This window comes from Epinephelus lanceolatus, chromosome 11 (assembly GCF_041903045.1).
Source record: "Epinephelus lanceolatus isolate andai-2023 chromosome 11, ASM4190304v1, whole genome shotgun sequence".
Classification (NCBI taxonomy): domain Eukaryota; kingdom Metazoa; phylum Chordata; class Actinopteri; order Perciformes; family Serranidae; genus Epinephelus; species Epinephelus lanceolatus.
Genome location: NC_135744.1, coordinates 25,555,307 through 25,573,318, shown reverse-complemented (window position 1 = coordinate 25,573,318; position 18,012 = coordinate 25,555,307). Strand labels below are relative to the sequence as shown.

Below are 18,012 nucleotides of genomic sequence, written 5' to 3'. Positions count from 1 at the left end.
TGTTCATACTGATTTGATCTTATGATTTATCCAATTTCCTCAATCCATGTTTGACTTTACTTTTCTCTAATCATTCATTGGAGGGGATTTCTTTGGCCCAGGACACGTGACTACCTCTGCTTTTCAGGTAAGAAAACAGGTCTTAACTAGGGATGTTCCTGGCGGCTGACTTCCCTGTCGACTAAACAAAAATTTGAATTAAGTCGACAAGTCCAAAAAGAGAAGCACAATTTATTGTTAAGTATTTGAAACACTGTCCCAAAAAATAGTGTGTACATTAAGAGCCCCTTGAAGTCTTAAATCACAATCTTCATCGACCATGTTGGATTACAAATGCCCCTGAAGTACAAGACACTTTGCTCTGTGCGGTATGAATGTGAACATGAACATACAGGCTCAACATATTGCATTAACTTCCTGAAGCTTTTACCTTTGACAAAGTTAAGTGGAAGCATATCTTGCGAGATCATCATCGTGATGAGCTGCGTTATCGTCACAGCGTCTCCGGGTGAATGACGCTTCTGCTTTTACTCACTTTTTTTTATTTTGCACTTTTAGCACCTTTTTTGTGCACAGGTGTCTTAAATAAATAGACTATTTTTGCACTGATCCCAGCCTGCGGACTTTTTGTGGCTCTCTAGCCCAGTTGCATTGGTGTGCAGGTACCTCCTCTGACATCATTTCTCATTTAAAATTTGGCCAAAAATAAAGCAGTTGCACAAACTAACCTGCATGCATGACAAATGCGACAAACCAAGGCTTTTTTTCCAACTCCAGAATTTTGTCTTCAGCTTTTAACTTTTTAAAATCTAACAAGTTTATAGTGGAGGGAGGGTTATTCATTCATCCCCTCCTCTGATAAGTACAGAACAGTCCCTTATTCTACCATGCTCCTAACATTATCAGTGAAAGAGTGAGAGTTTGTTCAATGGACACTTACACAGATTTTAAAACCTTAATGAGACCTGGTTAAACCTCAAACTTCAGTACAGGTCATATGTAGGCTGTTAGATATGAGCAAACTTTGCCTACCACAACACACATGGGAATATAAATAGGGAGCACTCCATAAACTGTATCAGTAACATGGATAACTCGACTACATACCTATGAAAGTCCAATTTCCATGAGAAAGAGTCTCCTTCATGAATATGTACGAGCAGAGACAGACTCATTTATTGAATGTGCAGACGGAGCAGGCGTCCTCCTCACTCCACAGCTCCTCTTGGATATCTGTCGCCTCCTCACAGCTTCATGTTGTTATAGAAATCAATTGTCGTCGCAGCCAAAAATGGTGAAGCAATAGCATGACACACATAGTAAGTCACAGTTTAAGATGAAGTACGAAGCTATGTGCATGCTGTGTGGGTTTACAGTCTGCTGTGCGGCCAGTCGGTGCTTGTTTTGTGGCGATAACAGAGGAAAATAGACTGTTGTGTTAGCTAGCGTTAGCTAACAGTGTCACTGTGTGTTATCTACAGTTAGCTGCGGATGATAGCGGTGAGATAATGTTGCATCTGTGTGGCTCATGAGATTATCAGGATAATGCTCGACCGAGATATATCAGCTGTATTCAGCGTTACTCATCTAAAGGCTAACGCAGGGTTAGCTAACCATGTCACTAGAGTTCAGCTACAGTTAGCTAAGCTAATCATTATTGTTAGCTAACGTTAGCTAAGTGTAGCTCATATTTAGTCCAGGCCTTTTAAACAGCGTTTGTTCACCAAGCTGACCAAAATAACTGCAGCAGAGGATATGCAGGACATTTATTGAATGGTTTTATCAAGTTAAAACAGCTAGCTGTGTATAATATTATGGGGTGAATGTGCTTTGCTGCAGCTGTCTGCTAACTTATTAGAGTATCCCAAATGTCCATCCCCTTTGACCATATGTTTAAGCTGTTTGCAGTGTAAATAAGGAATGACTAGCACCTGATTTTGCTTTGTTTTGGCAACTCCTGTTTGTTTACCTGATACACTGCCTGTCTGACCTTAGAAGAAATGCCATAATGATACAGGTAAACTTAATAGCACACACATATTTATGCAGTTTTTGCCCTTAAGTGCATGTGTGCTGTGGGTCCTGCCCTGTTCCCCAGAGGATAAGGGAGATGTCTTAATATTTATTGTTCTCCACTGACCCTGACAGTGATGCACAGTGTGTGCACACAGCATAGAGGATGTTAGACTTGTTTGAGACAAGGATACATACACTGCAAAACTTCAATTAGTAATCCTGGACTATTTGCATAAATCACTGAAAGCAACAGGCCTATATTTGGGATAGGCCTTTAATTCCTTTGACACAAAACTGTTAATCAGTAAAGATGGGAAATACAATCAAATTGTTGATTTAAACCAGTATGAATAATACTTGTTTAAAAATTAGGCTTCAGATAATATATCTGAAGCCTAGCGTTGAAAGGGGTCAGTTGAGGTGGTTCAGGCATCTGATCAGGATGGCTCCTGGGTGCCTCTCGCTGGAGGTGTTTCGGGCACTGGTAGGAGGCCCCGGGGCAGACCCAGAACACGCTGGAGGGATTACATATCTCATCTGGCCTGAGAACACCTTGGGGTCCCCCAGGAGGAGCTGGAAAGCGTTGCTGGGGAGAGGGATGTCTGGGGTGCTTTGCTCGGCCTACTGCCCCCATGACCTGGCTCCAGATAAGCGGTTGAAAATGGATGGATAATATATCAATTATAAATCATTCATTTGATCTAGCTCTTACAGATAGCATACCGACACAACACCACTTTATCCTGCTGAGGTAGCCAACAACCCGCTTTCATACATCTGAAGAACTTCTGTTAAAATGAACTGCTTGGCAACCAGACCAGGCCTCTAATTGAGACAGGCCTTTATTTGTCAAAATGTGTAGCCACACCAGGCTAGTAAAAGGGACTGGGCCTTTACTTGAAGTTTTACAGTAATAAGATTAGAGCCATTTGAACACCTATTGAAGGTAAACTATCTTCTATTGATATACTATTAAAAGAACGGGTGTTTGGGATATAATGATATAAATAAAGGGATTATGTCATGAGTTTAACAGAGATGCCATTCTTATTTTGAACAATTTAGCATTTTGGTATTTTTATTTTATTCATGTACTATTATTGTTGTTATTTTTGCAGTGTGAGCATGGCAGATAGAAAGGGAAAACCTGTCACTCCGATCAAAACACTCACAAAGAAAGAACAAGAAGAACTCAAGAAAAAGGTAAGGACATTTGGGGTGTTATGATACTGGATAAGATTTAGTGCTTTTTAGATTTAGAAAGCTGCATTTTGTAGTATGAAGATACATGTTTTCCCAATAAAAATGTGTGTGAAATAAATGCATATAAGTAATCACCAAGTCTAGAATTTTGAATTTGATTAACAGTGAACTAAAGCAGTGGTTCTCAAATGGTGTGCCGTGGGATTTTGTGATAAACGCACATTATTATTAAAATATTCAACTGGGCCTATACGAAAAGTTATGACTTAATATTTTATTGACTGAATTAGTATGTTGTGTGCACCCATTTCCTAATAAAGAGGCAAGCTCTAGATATAAAATGTTATCTAATTTGATTTAATTAAAAAAAACAAACAAAACCCTTCATTAGGAATCTATTTGTTGCTGTTTGCACGTATGAATTATTAGTGTGTGACACATCAAAAGCCCTGACTGGCAGCCAGTGTGAGGGGTGATAACATTTAAAAGGAGTGGGACAATGGATCGCTTTATTGTATGGAGCAAATTACAACAAAGCACCAGCAAAGATGACCTACCACTGTCAGTAGACAGTGTCATGAAAGCTGCCTGTCTTGTTTTTGTCTTATTTTCATTGTCTTTCGTTGTGAAGAGTGACAACACACATTATAGAAGCTACTGTGCACAGATATAAATACAGGTGTGCCTTGAGATTTTGGCTTGCCCTTTGGTGTGCCTTGGGTACAAAAAATTTGAAAAACACTGAACTAAAGGATGGATAAGATACATATATTGTGTTTCTGTTTGCTGTTTTAGGAGGAAGAGAAAGCAGCAGAGGTTTTTGAAGAATTCTTGGCATCATTTGAGACCAGCGAGAAAAGCGGAGTGAAAACTTTTGTCCGTGGGGGCATCGTGAATGCAACTAAAGGTCAGCAGCAAGGACTTTGAATCCAGCATTATGACAGCACACAACTACATCTTAGTCCTGTCCACTTCCTTTGTGACTCATGAGTTATCTGCTCCAATAATATTAAACTGAATTGCCCTGAACATCTAAAGAGAACTGAAAATAATTATTGAAGAATATCAGGCTGACTCAGCAGTGAAATAGTTCACCTTCATAATTTTTCAGGGCCCCTATCTTTTGAATGGCTTAATAAAAATCACCCCTCTGGGGACCCGTAGTCAGCAGTCCATTATCACTTTAATTAAAAATAAAATAAAGCTCTTTCAATACTGAGCACTTCTTCAACTTTCTGTGACACATAAAGACATCCAGATAATTTAAATCATTACAGCAAACACAGCAGGAAGACCAAGCCTCAACAAATACATCAGTTGTTTTTCAAACCAAGGTCAACCTGTCTTCTAATTATACAGGAAGCTGCTCAGATATCCTGCAGACCAATAAAAGAACAGTGGTGACAACAGAGCCTCTTCCTCTTTTTACAGACCTAACTTACTATTACTGAAATAATAGTTTGCACACCTAATCATCATTGTTCAGGGATCACTTTGATTATTTTTTGCAGAGGAGGAAGCAGCAGAGGTCAAGAAAAGTAAGCTGTATCGACCTGCAACAAAGTTTGTCCCCGTGTCCCAGCATATCTCACCAGTTTCATCTGCTGAAAGCAAAAAGTCTGTAAGTTTGTACTCTGATATTTGTGTTTACAGAATTTATTATTACTACGTACATTCATCTTTAAAGGTGTCTCATGACCTCTCACTTAAGTCAGTGCAGTTGTACAATGAGTCAGTCATTGTAATAATAACCACAGCGGTTGCCTATCTGATTAACAGGCATTTAAAAGAAAGACAGAAGAAAAGAAGAAGAGTAATCTTGAACTCTTCAAAGAGGAACTTAAGCTGTAAGTCTATCTGTAAAAGTGCCTGATGCCATGTTTCAGGTCAATAAGTTGACTCTTTTTTGGGTATATGTAAGTCTGTTTTCATGTTTGAAAAAAATGCAGAATACAAGAAGAGCGTGAGGAACGATATAAAAGGAAGAAAAATGACTCCAGTGGAGGAGCAGCAGGAGGAGGAGGAGCAGGAGGAGGTGGAGGAGGAGGATATGGAGATCTTGACACACCGTTATCAGGACGGTCAGGTAAGAGCCCCTCTCCAAAATGAGAGTTTTATAAGTTGAAAATTGCTAACCTCTGTATCATTTTAACCTCAATCCTGCTTTTTCCCTGCAGTATTATATGACGACCTAACAGTGCCAACCACCACTAACCTCTACATTAGCTGCATTAGCCCAAAGGTAACGCAGCACGCTGACTTTAATTGGCTTAGCGCAGCATAGATGTATATTTCTCATTCTTCATTGTTCTTGTTTTCCAGATGAATGAGGAGATGCTCTGCAAAGAGTTTGGTAAGTATGGTCCCCTGGCCAGTGTGAAGATCATGTGGCCCCGGACAGACGAGGAGCGCTGCAGGACCTCCAACAGAGCCTTCGTGGCTTTCATGACACGCAGAGACGCAGAGAGAGCCTTGGCTGCACTTGATGGTACAGTTGGCTCTTAACAAGCAGGTTGATCTAATAACCATTCCCCCACTGCTCTTATCGTATCGTTATGTTCCTCACTGACTGTAATTTTGTTTTGTATCGCAGGTAAAGTGATTATGGGGTTTGAAATGAAGCTGGGATGGGGTAAACCAGCTCGTATTCCACCTCAGCCTCTCTACACACCAGTGGGGGTGAGGGCCACGCCGCCACCCCCATCTGGTCTGCCTTTCAATGCTCAGCCAAGGGATCGCTTCCGCAATGACTTCACCAAGCCGCTGGGCATGTCCAAAGGAGAGCTCGACAAGGTAAAATTGTCTCTGTTCTCTGGGGGTGTCTGCATGACCATTTTTCTCTGTGATGTGCACTCCGCTAGGCATGACAGGCTCTCATATTTAAGTGACAAGTGATGGATGTTAACTGCATTGGGATGGTGGTGCACTAGAACAAGAATTACAGTCTATACAAAAATGTGAATATTAAAGGAGGGTGAGCCTTTTACCGAGGGTTTTCCTTTATGATGGAACACAGAAGTAGAAGAAGAATCTTTCTGCCGCTTTTTAGAAAAATACACTCCCTGAAAATTTATCATTTGACCTTAAAGGGATAGTTCAGATTTTTTGAAGTGGGGCCGGATTACATATAGTAGATAGCGGTCTGTAATCTCCTTGTTTGGAAAAGCAGACCAAAAGAACACCAAAGAAGCTCACCAATGTATGGCTGTGAATAGGGCTTAGCAAGAAAATGGATTTTAGCCACTTAAAAAAAAGCCTACTTAAAAAGAACATCCCTATCAGTCTGAGCAGACGCTATATTGGGAAATATTTTCACTGCTTTACCTCGCTGTCAGGCAGCCATTTTCTTTGGTACCACATTTTCTCAACTGTATAACCTCCATATTCCTAGCCATGCACTGCATCATGCCGCAGGTCAGCTGTTGGGGTCAGAAAGTGCTGTTGAGCGATCCAACTGATTCTGACTTTTCTAAAGATTGTAAAGATGGTGCATGCTTGTGTTTTTCCAGGTTGGTCAAACAGAAATTAAAACAGTTGTAGCTAGTTGCATTGAATATAGACATCAGCTCCACCTGCAAGACTGAGACAACTCTGTGTTTGCAGTTAACATTGCTCCCAAGAAGATTATGTAAAACTACCACCAAATAAGCAAGAGAGAATCTTGCTGAAGTGCACTGCTATGCTTAACCATCAGGTAAAAATAGGCAAAATACCTAAAGTAGATTAAACTAATTGCCAAACAACTAGGAAAGTGTGAAGCAGTGGCATCCTCTGCTTCAGAAGATTGTGAAGTGGTGTTGTAACCAAGTCCCACTCATGGCAGCAGTAGCTCTCTGGGACAGTGAGCATGCATTCCAGAGTTAGTTTGAGCTCTTTCTTGGCCTCCAGTTTGCACAGAAGCTCCTTCTTTTTCGGCCTGTTCAGTCCCTCTCCGTAAAGCTCTTCTTCCCTATACTTTATAACTTTATAAAAGTATCCTTTTATCTCCATGGTAAACTGCATTTCTTCCTCGCTGTCATAATCACTCAGTTTTTGTATTGTCTTGTATTTGTCATTTCTTCCATAAAATGCTGAAAGTCTGACCCAAACAGCTGACCTGTGGCACAATACAGTATGTGGCACCTTTCTATAGGATACAGACATTATACAGTTGAGAAACATGTAGTGCCAAAGGAAAGGGCTGTCTGACTGCATGGTAAAGCCATGATCATCATTATAGTATCCACTCAGCCTAATACTGAATTGTTTTTTGCTGGCCTTCTTTAAGTGGCTAAAGTACGTGTTGCTGCAAACCCTAATCCACGACAATGCGTTGCTGAGCTTCTGTGGTGCTAGTGCCCAGGGCTGGGAATCACCAGAGGCCCCTCAATATGACATTATTACGATACTTAATTCATGATACAATATTATTGCAATTTTAAATGTTTTGCGATACACTGAGTATTATTATTGTTTTTCAACTGCAAATCATGTCCCCAAAGGAAACTTGGTCAAAATGTTTCAGCTAATAAGATAAAGTGTTCAGTCTGTTCATCTTGCTTCAGTTACTGTTATTGCAGCAAAATGTATCCAGTGGACTGAAAAGCCAAATTGATTTATTCTAGTAGGTTACCAAAAGTTAAATTTTTGTTTGCAGTATTAATAATTCATAGAATTAAAAAAATCAATACTTGGCATCTACGCAAAAATATCGCTGTACTATGCTGTATCAGTTTTTTCCCTCACCCCTACTAGTGCCGTCCGCTTCTCCAAACAGGGAGCATGCTGACCACCATTTACTGTATGTAAAACACTGATTATAGATGTATATGTCATGCAGCCCCACTTTACATTATCTGAACTGTCCCTTTAATAATAAATTGAAATATAAGCATGTAAAACTGCAGTTAGTTCTAGCACTAATTTAGAATATGTCCATGTCTAAGAAATCATTGTATAAACTTGGGAATCAGATTATTATATGTTGCATGTTTGTTCATTCGTTTAATTGACCACCTTGTCCGTGCAGTGTCATATCACAGGATGCAGGGGTGTAGAAATGCACAAATGCATAACAGTTTGAGTGTGTATACAAAATGTTAATATAAACTTTTAGATCATTTAGCTAGTATAGATGGTCTAGCATTTTTGAGTAGTTGACTAAAGCTGTGTCCCCCTCCCCCCATTTCACTGACTCTGAATGCTATCGTGGTTTTCTATGCTGTATGTATCCTGCAGTGTTTCATCTGTACAAGTACTCACTCTTTAATACTTTCACTATTTGATTTGACTTCACAAACAGACTCTGTCCGAAGCCGTAGTCAAAGTGGTTATCCCAACCGAAAGGTACACACACTCTTCTTACTACGACTGACCCGCTGTTCTTACACAAGTGTTGTAGGACCCACACAGATTCTGTCAGGCAGGAGGTTCCAGTCCTAAGATCTGTTCATGCATCTGACATATAGATCATGGTAAACAACACCACCATGCAACATATGAGTGCACATTTTGACATCTTTAATTAGGACTGAGGGTTCTTGTTGTAGATGTCAAAGGTCCCATCAGATTTACACATAGTGAATGCAGTTTGTATTTTTTTCCTAGTTTACTCAAATACCTCAGATAACTCATGTTTTTCCAATATTAATATATTAATGTGTTACTATGAAAAGTGTAAAGCAGTAGACATTGTAAAGGACTGTTAGAGCCACTGATTTAAACCAACATCTTTGAGCCCTGGGTTTCCCATGGGTAGGCTGAGACACTGCAGACCGATACAGCTAGAAGGCAGATAGATGTAATATTAACTCAAGTCAGACGATGTAGATTCATGCTAGTGCCATAAGTCAAACTAAGTCCCATGTCAGGTTAGAGTAGTGAGTAATATATAAGTCTAAACTGCAGTGGTAGATCTGACACAAAATCAGCAACACTGCGTAAACACACTTTACACTGATGCTTCATTTCAGAAAGGTTTCAGGCCTGAAGCCCCAATCCACAGTAACTTCTCTACATAACTGCCTGAAGAGATGTTGTCACCCTGATGCTGACCTATCACTCATTGACTGTGTTCTGTTACAAGTTATTTTCCAGAGACATACATTTTCAGACCATTATACCTAAAGAAAATATCTTAAATTTGATGGCCTTACAACTGAATACCAACCACGTATAAATGTTGTAGTTGAGACTTTTTATTACATCCTTAGAATAAAAACTGGCCTCTAAACTCGTGTTGTGTTGAATTTGTGAAGAAAACTTTTTTTGTATCCCTCAAGTGAACGAAGAATTAAAAAACTGAGAATATTCTCAACGAATTGAAGTCATGGGGGCCATGTTTAACAACAGAAAAACTATATAAAAGCATTGATTCAAAACCTCTCACACAACTCGTACAGTATAATCCAAGTCTCATTTATCCAATTATATGCTAAATACCTCCCAGACACATGCATTCATTTTTCACTAAACCATTACTGTTTATAACTGAACTGAAAGTACAACTTGTCTATGCTTTCTTATAAGCCACTCACTCTGTTGACAAAAATAGTAATTTAAAGCCCCGTTTCCACCAAACACTTTTGGTATGGTACCTCTGGAACCAAAAGTAACCCTTCAGATATGGTACCTAGACCCTGGCGTTTCCACCACAAACAGTACTCTTAAAGGTGGGCAGGGTCATCGTCACTCACTGCTCCGTCCAGCACTCACTGTATTTCCTCCTTTATCAGTCTGCACCTCGTTTGTCGTCCACAGAATGCTGACATTTTCAAAACAAAATAAAACAGGCTGCAGTTTACTAATAAAACTCTCCACGGTATGAACAGAGGTTACATGAGCCTCAAAACCAGCCACAACGCAGTCCTGAGCAGAGTGACCGTCCTCTATTGACCAATCAACAGACTGCAGTGTTCACAGCTCCACCTTTTAGTACCAGATCTGTGTGCTAGGTACCCCAAGAGAGGGGGGACCAAAAATGGGGACGATACGGAACAGTTCCATTGGTACCATCCACAACTTTTCACAGTGGAAGGAAAAAAAGCGTACTGAACTGAACCGTACCGTACTGTTCAGTGGAAACTGGGCCTTAGATCACTGAACACAGGACTTTGTTGTTTTAAAGGATTAGTTCAGATTCACCAAAGTCATACACTAACTCAAACAAACTACAAATTGAGGCAGCAGTAGACCAACAGCTCTCATGTTCAGTGAGGCAAAATTACTTTTTGTTTGAGTCTGGTTTTGAGGAGAGCATAGATAAATTCCACCTTAAGTTTAGTGCTAAATTGTAAGGTTTTAGCAAAATGCATGTGTGTGAGAAGTACTGAACATTTGACTGGATAGATGAGACCTGGATTATACTACATGAGTTGTGTGAGAATTTGTAAACGGATGTTTTGATATGATTCAATTCATCAAGAATTTTCTCAGTTTTTGGATTCTTCCGTCACTGCATAGGCATGGAAAAACAAAGTTTTCTTCACAAATTCAATGTAACACACTGATATATGATTGATAATTGATTTACAAATGGTCATATGGGGGTTAAAGTATCCTTTTAAATTTTGGATTGGGGCTTTCACATCTTAAAAGCTAAGTCAGTGTTCATGAATAAATACTGTGTGATTTCTTTTACCCCTTTTCATGGACACAGTGACCCAGGAATATTACAGTGTGCTGACAGTGTCTGTCCAGAAGGCAGTGACTCTGCAGTTCTTGCACAGTGAAATATCCCTCAGGCTGTCGCCTTATTATGGTCAACATTCTTTGAAGTAGTGAATGCTGTGACATGGAACGACACTGTTAGCGGTCAGCTACATTCAATCAGACGGTCAGCCTGCAGTTTGCATGGGTCACTAGTTCAGTGTAAAGAGGTGTTAGAGATCTCATACTGTAACTGACAGGCAGTGTGCAAACCCTGGTCTGATACGCTCTTCTCTCCCCACAGGAATCTGTTATTCCTCATTCACAGGATGATAGAGTTTGTGGTGCGTGAAGGCCCCGTGTTTGAAGCCGTAATTATGAACAAGGAGAAAAACAATCCAGACTTCAGGTGGGAGTTGCTGCGCCTGGCTGTGTGTTGGCTGTGACCTTGAAGGGTTCGTATTAAATTTGCTCATTCTTTATCGTCTCAGGTTCCTGTTTGACAACAAAAGCCAGGATCATGTGTACTATCGTTGGAAATTGTTCACCATCCTCCAGGTATGTTTTTACAGCACCACCTTGTTTCTGAAAATGTCTAGGACTTTATGTGGAGGAACTAAAAAACTATTCTATACTATAAAAGCTGTTGAATACCTGAATTCTCTCTAGCTTTTACTCCATGAAAATGAAACTGTGGCAGTGATGCAAAGTTGACACCTCTCGGCAAAAATCACCTTTTTAAATACAGAATAGGTCATTTCTGAGATTTGTGTAGATTGGATGAGTTTTTGAATTGGGGGGTCGGGGTTGTCTGGGCTTGCGAGGACAGAGTCACAGGAGATAAACAAAGTCAGTTTTTGACTGCCCACATGCCTGTAGGTAAGAGTGTCTTACAATTGCATGATGATAACCTCACTTGGATTATATGATGATCTGTGATGTTGTTCTGACACAGTGGATGCTAGCCAGTGTTTCCCCTTCATGCATTTAGCAGCAGCGCTGCAATAAAATCTCCACATGCACAATTAACTCGCTCTTTCAAGGCTTCTCTAAACAGCAAGAGTCGTGGACCAGCAAGAATTATAAACAGAACACCCCCAGATATTGGAGCTCTGATTGATCAGCCACTGACTGTTATTGGCAGATATTCTTTCTAAATAGTTTGAAGGCCGATGAGATGACACAAAACAGGAGAGACTATGTTTATAAGCAGTACTGAATGAACTGAAGCTCACACTGAACATTCACTGTCACATTCATGGTTTACTGCTAATCTGATGTCCAGCTCACCTGCCTGTCCTGAGTGCAGACACACCGTGTCTCTCTCCTCGCTTGCAAGACACACACACACACACACACACACACACACACACACACACACTGAATGCTTCTGTAGAGGCTACAGTATACTCCACTGTTTTCTGACAATGTCAACAAGCTGCAGTTCAAAGGTGAACGGTCTTATGATGGAGCATTACATTAGGCTACAGTTGTGTTATTTATTTTTGTTATGTATTGAAAAAATGTCAGTGTTTGAGTGCTTCAACTCTTGCAGTGAGAAATATGACCAATGAGCCACAGTTGTTTACATTTTTCAAAATAAATGAAAAAATGTGGGCAATTAGCTGAAATGGACCTAGGTTACTTATAATGTATTTAAATTAAAGGCTTGTTACAGTAGCCTAATATGTAGCATAAGAAAAGGGCAAATGCTAAGCTCACTGAAAACAATAGAAGCTGAATTTACTTTGTTACAGGTTTTCTTTTAGTTGTAGTGGCTGTGAGATTAATTTCTGAAAGTCATATCGAAGCCCTGTGTTTAAAATGACCAAACAGCAGTCGTTCTAACTGTAAAGAGCAACCCCCCCCCCCCCCCGATTTTTAATAGCTGCACCAATGTAGTAAAGGGCACCTTAATACAGTTTGGGACTTGGCTCTGCACTACTGTGTCCTGACCTGATGTCCCCCTTACATTACTTTGACAGTAAGATCAGATTTATTCTAGGGGGTGTTTGTCACAGTATGGTTATGCTGAAATCAGCTGAATAGCCACATTTAAAAGCTGATATTTAATAAGTATCCTCCCAGGGGAGCATGCCCCTGAACATCCTAGAAGGTTCGCAGTTCACATCACAGTCACCTTTTTCACCCGGATGAGTCTGCACCCCTGCTATGATGTATCCGTATGTAAGTTTCCATGTACCTGGCCTTCATTACCACAGGGACAGACACCGACAGAGTGGAGGACCGCAGATTTTCGTATGTTCCGGGGAGGATCCATGTGGAGACCTCCTGTCCTAAACAATTACTCTCAGAGAGTTGAAGAGAAAGCCGAGGTGGAGGAGGATGCTCCCCCTGAGGAGGAGGTGAAGAAAGGGCAGCTCAGAGCTGAGTAAGTATATCTAGCAGACATAATGACATTTATGTATGGATATAACTTTAGTTAAATCAAATTATTCTTCTGTTAATACCATTCAGGCACAGACAGAGGCTCGAGACGTTGCTGAAGGAGCTCACTCCGAGCAGAGAGGATGTCGCCAATGCCATGCTGTTCTGTCTCGAGCGAGCAGACGCAGCAGAGGAAGTGGTGGGGCACATCACCGAATCTTTTTCCTTGCTTCAGACGCCACTTCAGAAGAAGGCCAGTCTCCTTACTCTAAAAGTTTTTTTTATAAATAAAGTGTAGGTGATTTCATTTACATTATGTATTCTTTGTCCTCGTCTCTACAGATTGCCAGATTGTATCTCGTGTCAGACATCTTGCACAACTCATGTGCCAAAGTAGCCGGTGCATCATATTATCGTAAATAGTAAGATACTTTCCCTCAATTCGGCTTGAACGCTTCTATCCTCCTTTAATTCATCACCATCTGATAATCTTAAAGTCTTAAAATGTTCTTAAATCTCCTCTCTCTGTTGTTTTTTTTCCTCCAGTTTTGAAACAAAGCTAACACAGATATTTGGAGACCTTAATGCAGCGCATAAAAACATACAAGCCAGGCTGCAGGCAGAACAGTTTAAGGTAAACACGTGTTTCATTTGCCTCACACAAGGACATTTATTAAAAATAGAACAGCAACAACAACAACAAAAATTAATTCTCTCTCTCTCCACAGCAAAAGGTCATGAGTTGTTTTCGAGCATGGGAGGACTGGGCCATATACCCGGAGCCTTATCTAATCCACCTTCAAAACATCTTTCTGGGCTTTGCCAAAGCAGCGGAGGAGCCGACAGAGACGCCAGAGGTGAGCTGAATATTTATCTGCTCATTACACACAGTATTACCTTTCTCTGATGACATTTCAGCCAATTACACAGCTGCTCATGCTGAAAAATATTTGAACACGAAGAAGATGATGCTCAAACATATTTGGACATCTGTCTCCTCGCAGGAAGCATCCTCTGATCTCGACGGTGCTCCGATGGACAGCACGCTCATAGATGGGTTACCTTTGCAGAGCACTCCAGTGGATGACCTTGACGGCTGCCCCCTAGGCTGGGACCCTCTTGATGGAGTCCCTGTCGATGACATAGACGGCGTTCCCTTAGGAGCAGGCATTGACGACATTGATGGAATGCCCTGTGAGTCCAACACATATCAAAAGCACATCTTTCAACCAGAGGTCCACCGTTTCCTGTTGCTGTTGTCAATTATCTGCCTGACTCAAGTGTCTTAGATCAATACATAATCAATCCTCCCTCTCATGGGTTGTTGTCTTTAGCTGAGTGTGCACTTTAAACTCTATTAGAACATGACAATGCAGAATTTTCCAGCAGGGATTAATGAACTCATCAACACCATTAAATGATGTCACTGTCCTGACCCTGCTGTGTCTCTTGTGTCCTCAGTGGATGAGAGCAATGCTCCTCTCTCCAGAGTGCCTTTGTCCAAGTGGGAGAGTGACACAGGGACATTTTCTCAAGGTAACACAGGTCAAGATGCACTTGTGTATCATATTAATCTCCCCCCTATGATCCTGCTCATCTTTCCCTTTTCTCTCTAAGCCAACCCTGAGTCTAAGTGGGACATGGTGGTGGAGAATAACAGTGAAGATGAAGTCAATGTAAGGTAAGGCCTCTGTGTTTGGTTTGAATGCACCATCAGTCTGCATACAGAGTGTACATAAACTGTCAAATGGTATGTAAATGTGTTGTTCTCCTCCCCCTCCTGGTGACAGCATCAACTCACAGGACCGAGAGGAAGACTCGGAGAGTGACAGTAGTGATGACTCGGGCGGTTCGTCTAAATATGAGAGTGCAGACTTTCAGAGCTCCCTCAGAAGTTTTCAGATGTCTGAGGGCAAAAGGAAGAGGTTGAGAGAGCTGGAGGCAAGTACGCATTTAAAAACAAAACAAAAAAACAGATGAAAACTGTGTTTGCTTTTAAATACAATACAATATAACTGTGGTTGTCGTCCTGTGTTATCTGCTGTGGTTCAAGCCATCCAAATTTGAAAGTCGCCCTTCAGTCCGTGTCAGTATCCTGCTGAAAGGGTGACTTCAGTGTTTCTTAACTTGGACTCTGTTTGCCCATGTTTTTGAGTTAAAGCCACTAATGGGAAGTGTTTTAAACAGGTCGAGTACTGAGGAAGACCACTGCATCCAACAGTGGCGACACAGGCTGTAGTTGAACCACTCAGGGCATTAAGCACTGTGAGTTTAGGTCCACTAAAAGTGCTTGTTTTTGCCACTGAAAGGCTCAGTGTCTGACAACATTATGGCAAAGATCTCTACAGAGATAGACCTCTTAGTTAAAGCATAAGATCCTTTTTGTTTAACCAGAAACAACCCCAAAATCGCCATCACCGAACCCACCAGACTCCTTTTAAATAAACGGTAATTTAAGAGTGTAAACGCCAGAATATTTTTACATCTAAATGAGTGAATTAAGGGTTTATTTCAACAGGAGCAGAGTTGGTGATCGTTGCAGCAATCGAAAAGACTAACCAAGCCGTCGAGGTGCCATCTCACTCAATACTGGACCAGTTTTAAAAGTTGTTGCCTCCACTAATCACCTCCACTAATTGAAAAATACTTAAGTTACCCTTAAGATAAGACATATACAGTTTTTAATTTCAGAAGGAAATGTCACCAGTTATTGGATTGAGCAGTTAGAGCCATAACTGTATTGGCATATCCCAATTCCTTTCCACCTCTTGACTCCACAGTGAGCTGCCTCCCTGCATCTTCAACCATATTAAAATGTCAAATTCTAATTAATAAACTGCAGGACTGATGAGATGTGTCCTGACACAGGTAAAGGTTATGAAGATCCAAGATGAGCTGGAATCTGGCAAGCGGCCGAGGAAGTCTGGAATGAGCATACAACAACAAGTGGAGCACTACAGGAACAAACTGTTACAGAAGGTGGGCTATGGGACACTTTTTTATTTCATATTGCATGTTTGAGTTTGACCTTAGATAAATAGGAGGTGTCCTGAATTATTAAAGCAGTTAATTACGCAGTATTATTTACACCCAGTGTTTGTTCTGCAGGGAGGGGTCCTTAAAAGAATATGTCACTCAGAAAATTAACATTTGTATTTCAGTTTCTCACCCAGTGTTATGTTGAATTTGTGAAGACATCAATACTGAGCATAAAACTTGATAAATGAGACTTGTAGTAAACAGATGTTTTGATATAGTTTTGCTGTCGTTAAACACAGCCCCCTTCGACTTTTCTTTTCAGTTTTGGGATTCTTCGTTCACCATTAAGGCATGCAAGAGTTTTCTTTACAAATTCAACTTAACATCGGATGATCATTTTGTGGGTGAACTATTCATTCAAAGAAAAAATGCAACCATCACTGATGTGCAATAGAAAGAGTTCTTTAATTAAGAACAACACTGGGCAAAATATACAAAAGTTCTTGTTCTACGTACATTAAAATTAGACTGTTAAATCAGTTAATTAGCACAGTAAAAAAACGGTGGCACTAAAAACCAGACACAGCTGATGGAGAGCCACAGTAGCAGTTTCAGATCTGCAGATTTAGTCCAGTGTGGCCATCTACAGGAAAAGAAGGTCTAGCTACAGTTGCTGTTTGTATTTAACAAGTAAAACATACAATATTGATGTTTTGTTTACTGGAGCACAATCTGTGTTTAATACTAAAGTAAGCAACAGTTTGCTCAAAGTATTATGAGCTTGTTTGACACTAATATTTTTGGCCACACAGAGAAAACGATTGCTCTCTCTGCCTGTAGGTGTCGATGTTGATATTCATACATCTCTAGGTCTGAATGAATTATTTTTCCATTACAGTAGGTGGAACAGTTTAGCATGTGTTGAAGTCATCTGACATTGACCAGACAACTCCCCCTTGTGGAGGAGCCACGGGCTATTGAGCGTGAATGAGTGGGTGTGTGAGTTACAAGCCAGCTCTGCGTTTTCTTGACAGGCAAAGATAAAGAAATATGTCTGACCTCACTGGGATGTTTTACTTTGTCCATTATAGGAGTTTGAAAAAGATGAAGACAAGATTGAGAGGTCGACGTCGAAGTCTAAAGACAAGTCAAAGGACGACAGGAGGGACAGAAGACGAGGATATAGTAGAGATCCTGACGACCAGAGCCAAAAGTCGAGGAGCATCTCCCCTTCAAAGTAAGTGCCATGAGATGTTGTTGTAGAGTGCTGCCAGTGTATTCCTCCTGATTGTTATTCTTGAATCTATTATACGTTCAACCCTTTTAAACAGGACAAGGTCTCCCAAATGGTCCAAGCGTTCCCGATCGCCATCTCCAGACCGTAAGGCAGGGAAGTCCAGGTCACGGTCGCCGCATCGCTCGCACAAAAAGGCAAAGAAGAGCAAACACTGACTCTCAGTGACACTCTGGACCCTGTCATCCATTAGCCTGCTGGGTTACACAACGCAGTGCTCTTTAAAGAGACTTGGTACGTTTGTTGTCTTGGTCCCCTCTCACACTATCCATGCAAGATTCAGCACTCTTTTGTATGATGAAGTTTGAACACTGTAACTAATTATATATATTTTTGTTTTAATGTTTGTTTTTAAAATGATAACCAGAAATGTTGCTGCAAAGTTCTGACACTAAATAAATCACTGCTGGTGATGAATGTGTGTGTGGAGGACGTGTTTGAGGGCCAGGTATCAAAATGTTACTCACTCACCTAAGTTGTTGGCAATGATTTTGATTTCTCAAGGT

The 18,012-nt window shown here is 40.7% G+C and overlaps 1 protein-coding gene across 1 annotated transcript; it reads left to right on the top strand.

Moving 5' to 3' along the window:
- Nucleotides 1-1,078: 1,078 nt before the first annotated feature.
- On the top strand, nt 1,079-17,923 carry LOC117266000 (U2 snRNP-associated SURP motif-containing protein). The gene is made up of 24 exons (XM_033640889.2): nt 1,079-1,319; nt 3,135-3,219; nt 4,015-4,126; nt 4,731-4,840; nt 4,999-5,066; nt 5,169-5,305; nt 5,397-5,461; nt 5,542-5,707; nt 5,813-6,012; nt 8,501-8,544; nt 11,150-11,254; nt 11,337-11,403; nt 13,068-13,237; nt 13,324-13,486; nt 13,576-13,655; nt 13,780-13,867; nt 13,962-14,090; nt 14,238-14,427; nt 14,695-14,769; nt 14,851-14,914; nt 15,024-15,174; nt 16,102-16,212; nt 17,304-17,449; nt 17,544-17,923. Exons 2-24 carry the CDS (start codon nt 3,142-3,144, stop codon nt 17,662-17,664), a joined length of 2,640 nt encoding a protein of 879 aa, XP_033496780.1. The 5' UTR covers nt 1,079-1,319; nt 3,135-3,141; the 3' UTR covers nt 17,665-17,923.
- The last annotated feature ends 89 nt before the right edge of the window (nt 17,924-18,012 follow it).

Excerpts from the sequence above, each read along its gene's own strand:
- LOC117266000 (XM_033640889.2), top strand. The coding sequence starts at position 3,142 with ATGGCAGATAGAAAGGGAAAACCTGTCACTCCGATCAAAACACTCACA. Across the intron at positions 3,220-4,014 it reads AAGAAGAACTCAAGAAAAAG|GAGGAAGAGAAAGCAGCAGA; the intron begins GTAAGGACATTT and ends TTGCTGTTTTAG. Across the intron at positions 5,306-5,396 it reads ACCGTTATCAGGACGGTCAG|TATTATATGACGACCTAACA; the intron begins GTAAGAGCCCCT and ends TTTTCCCTGCAG.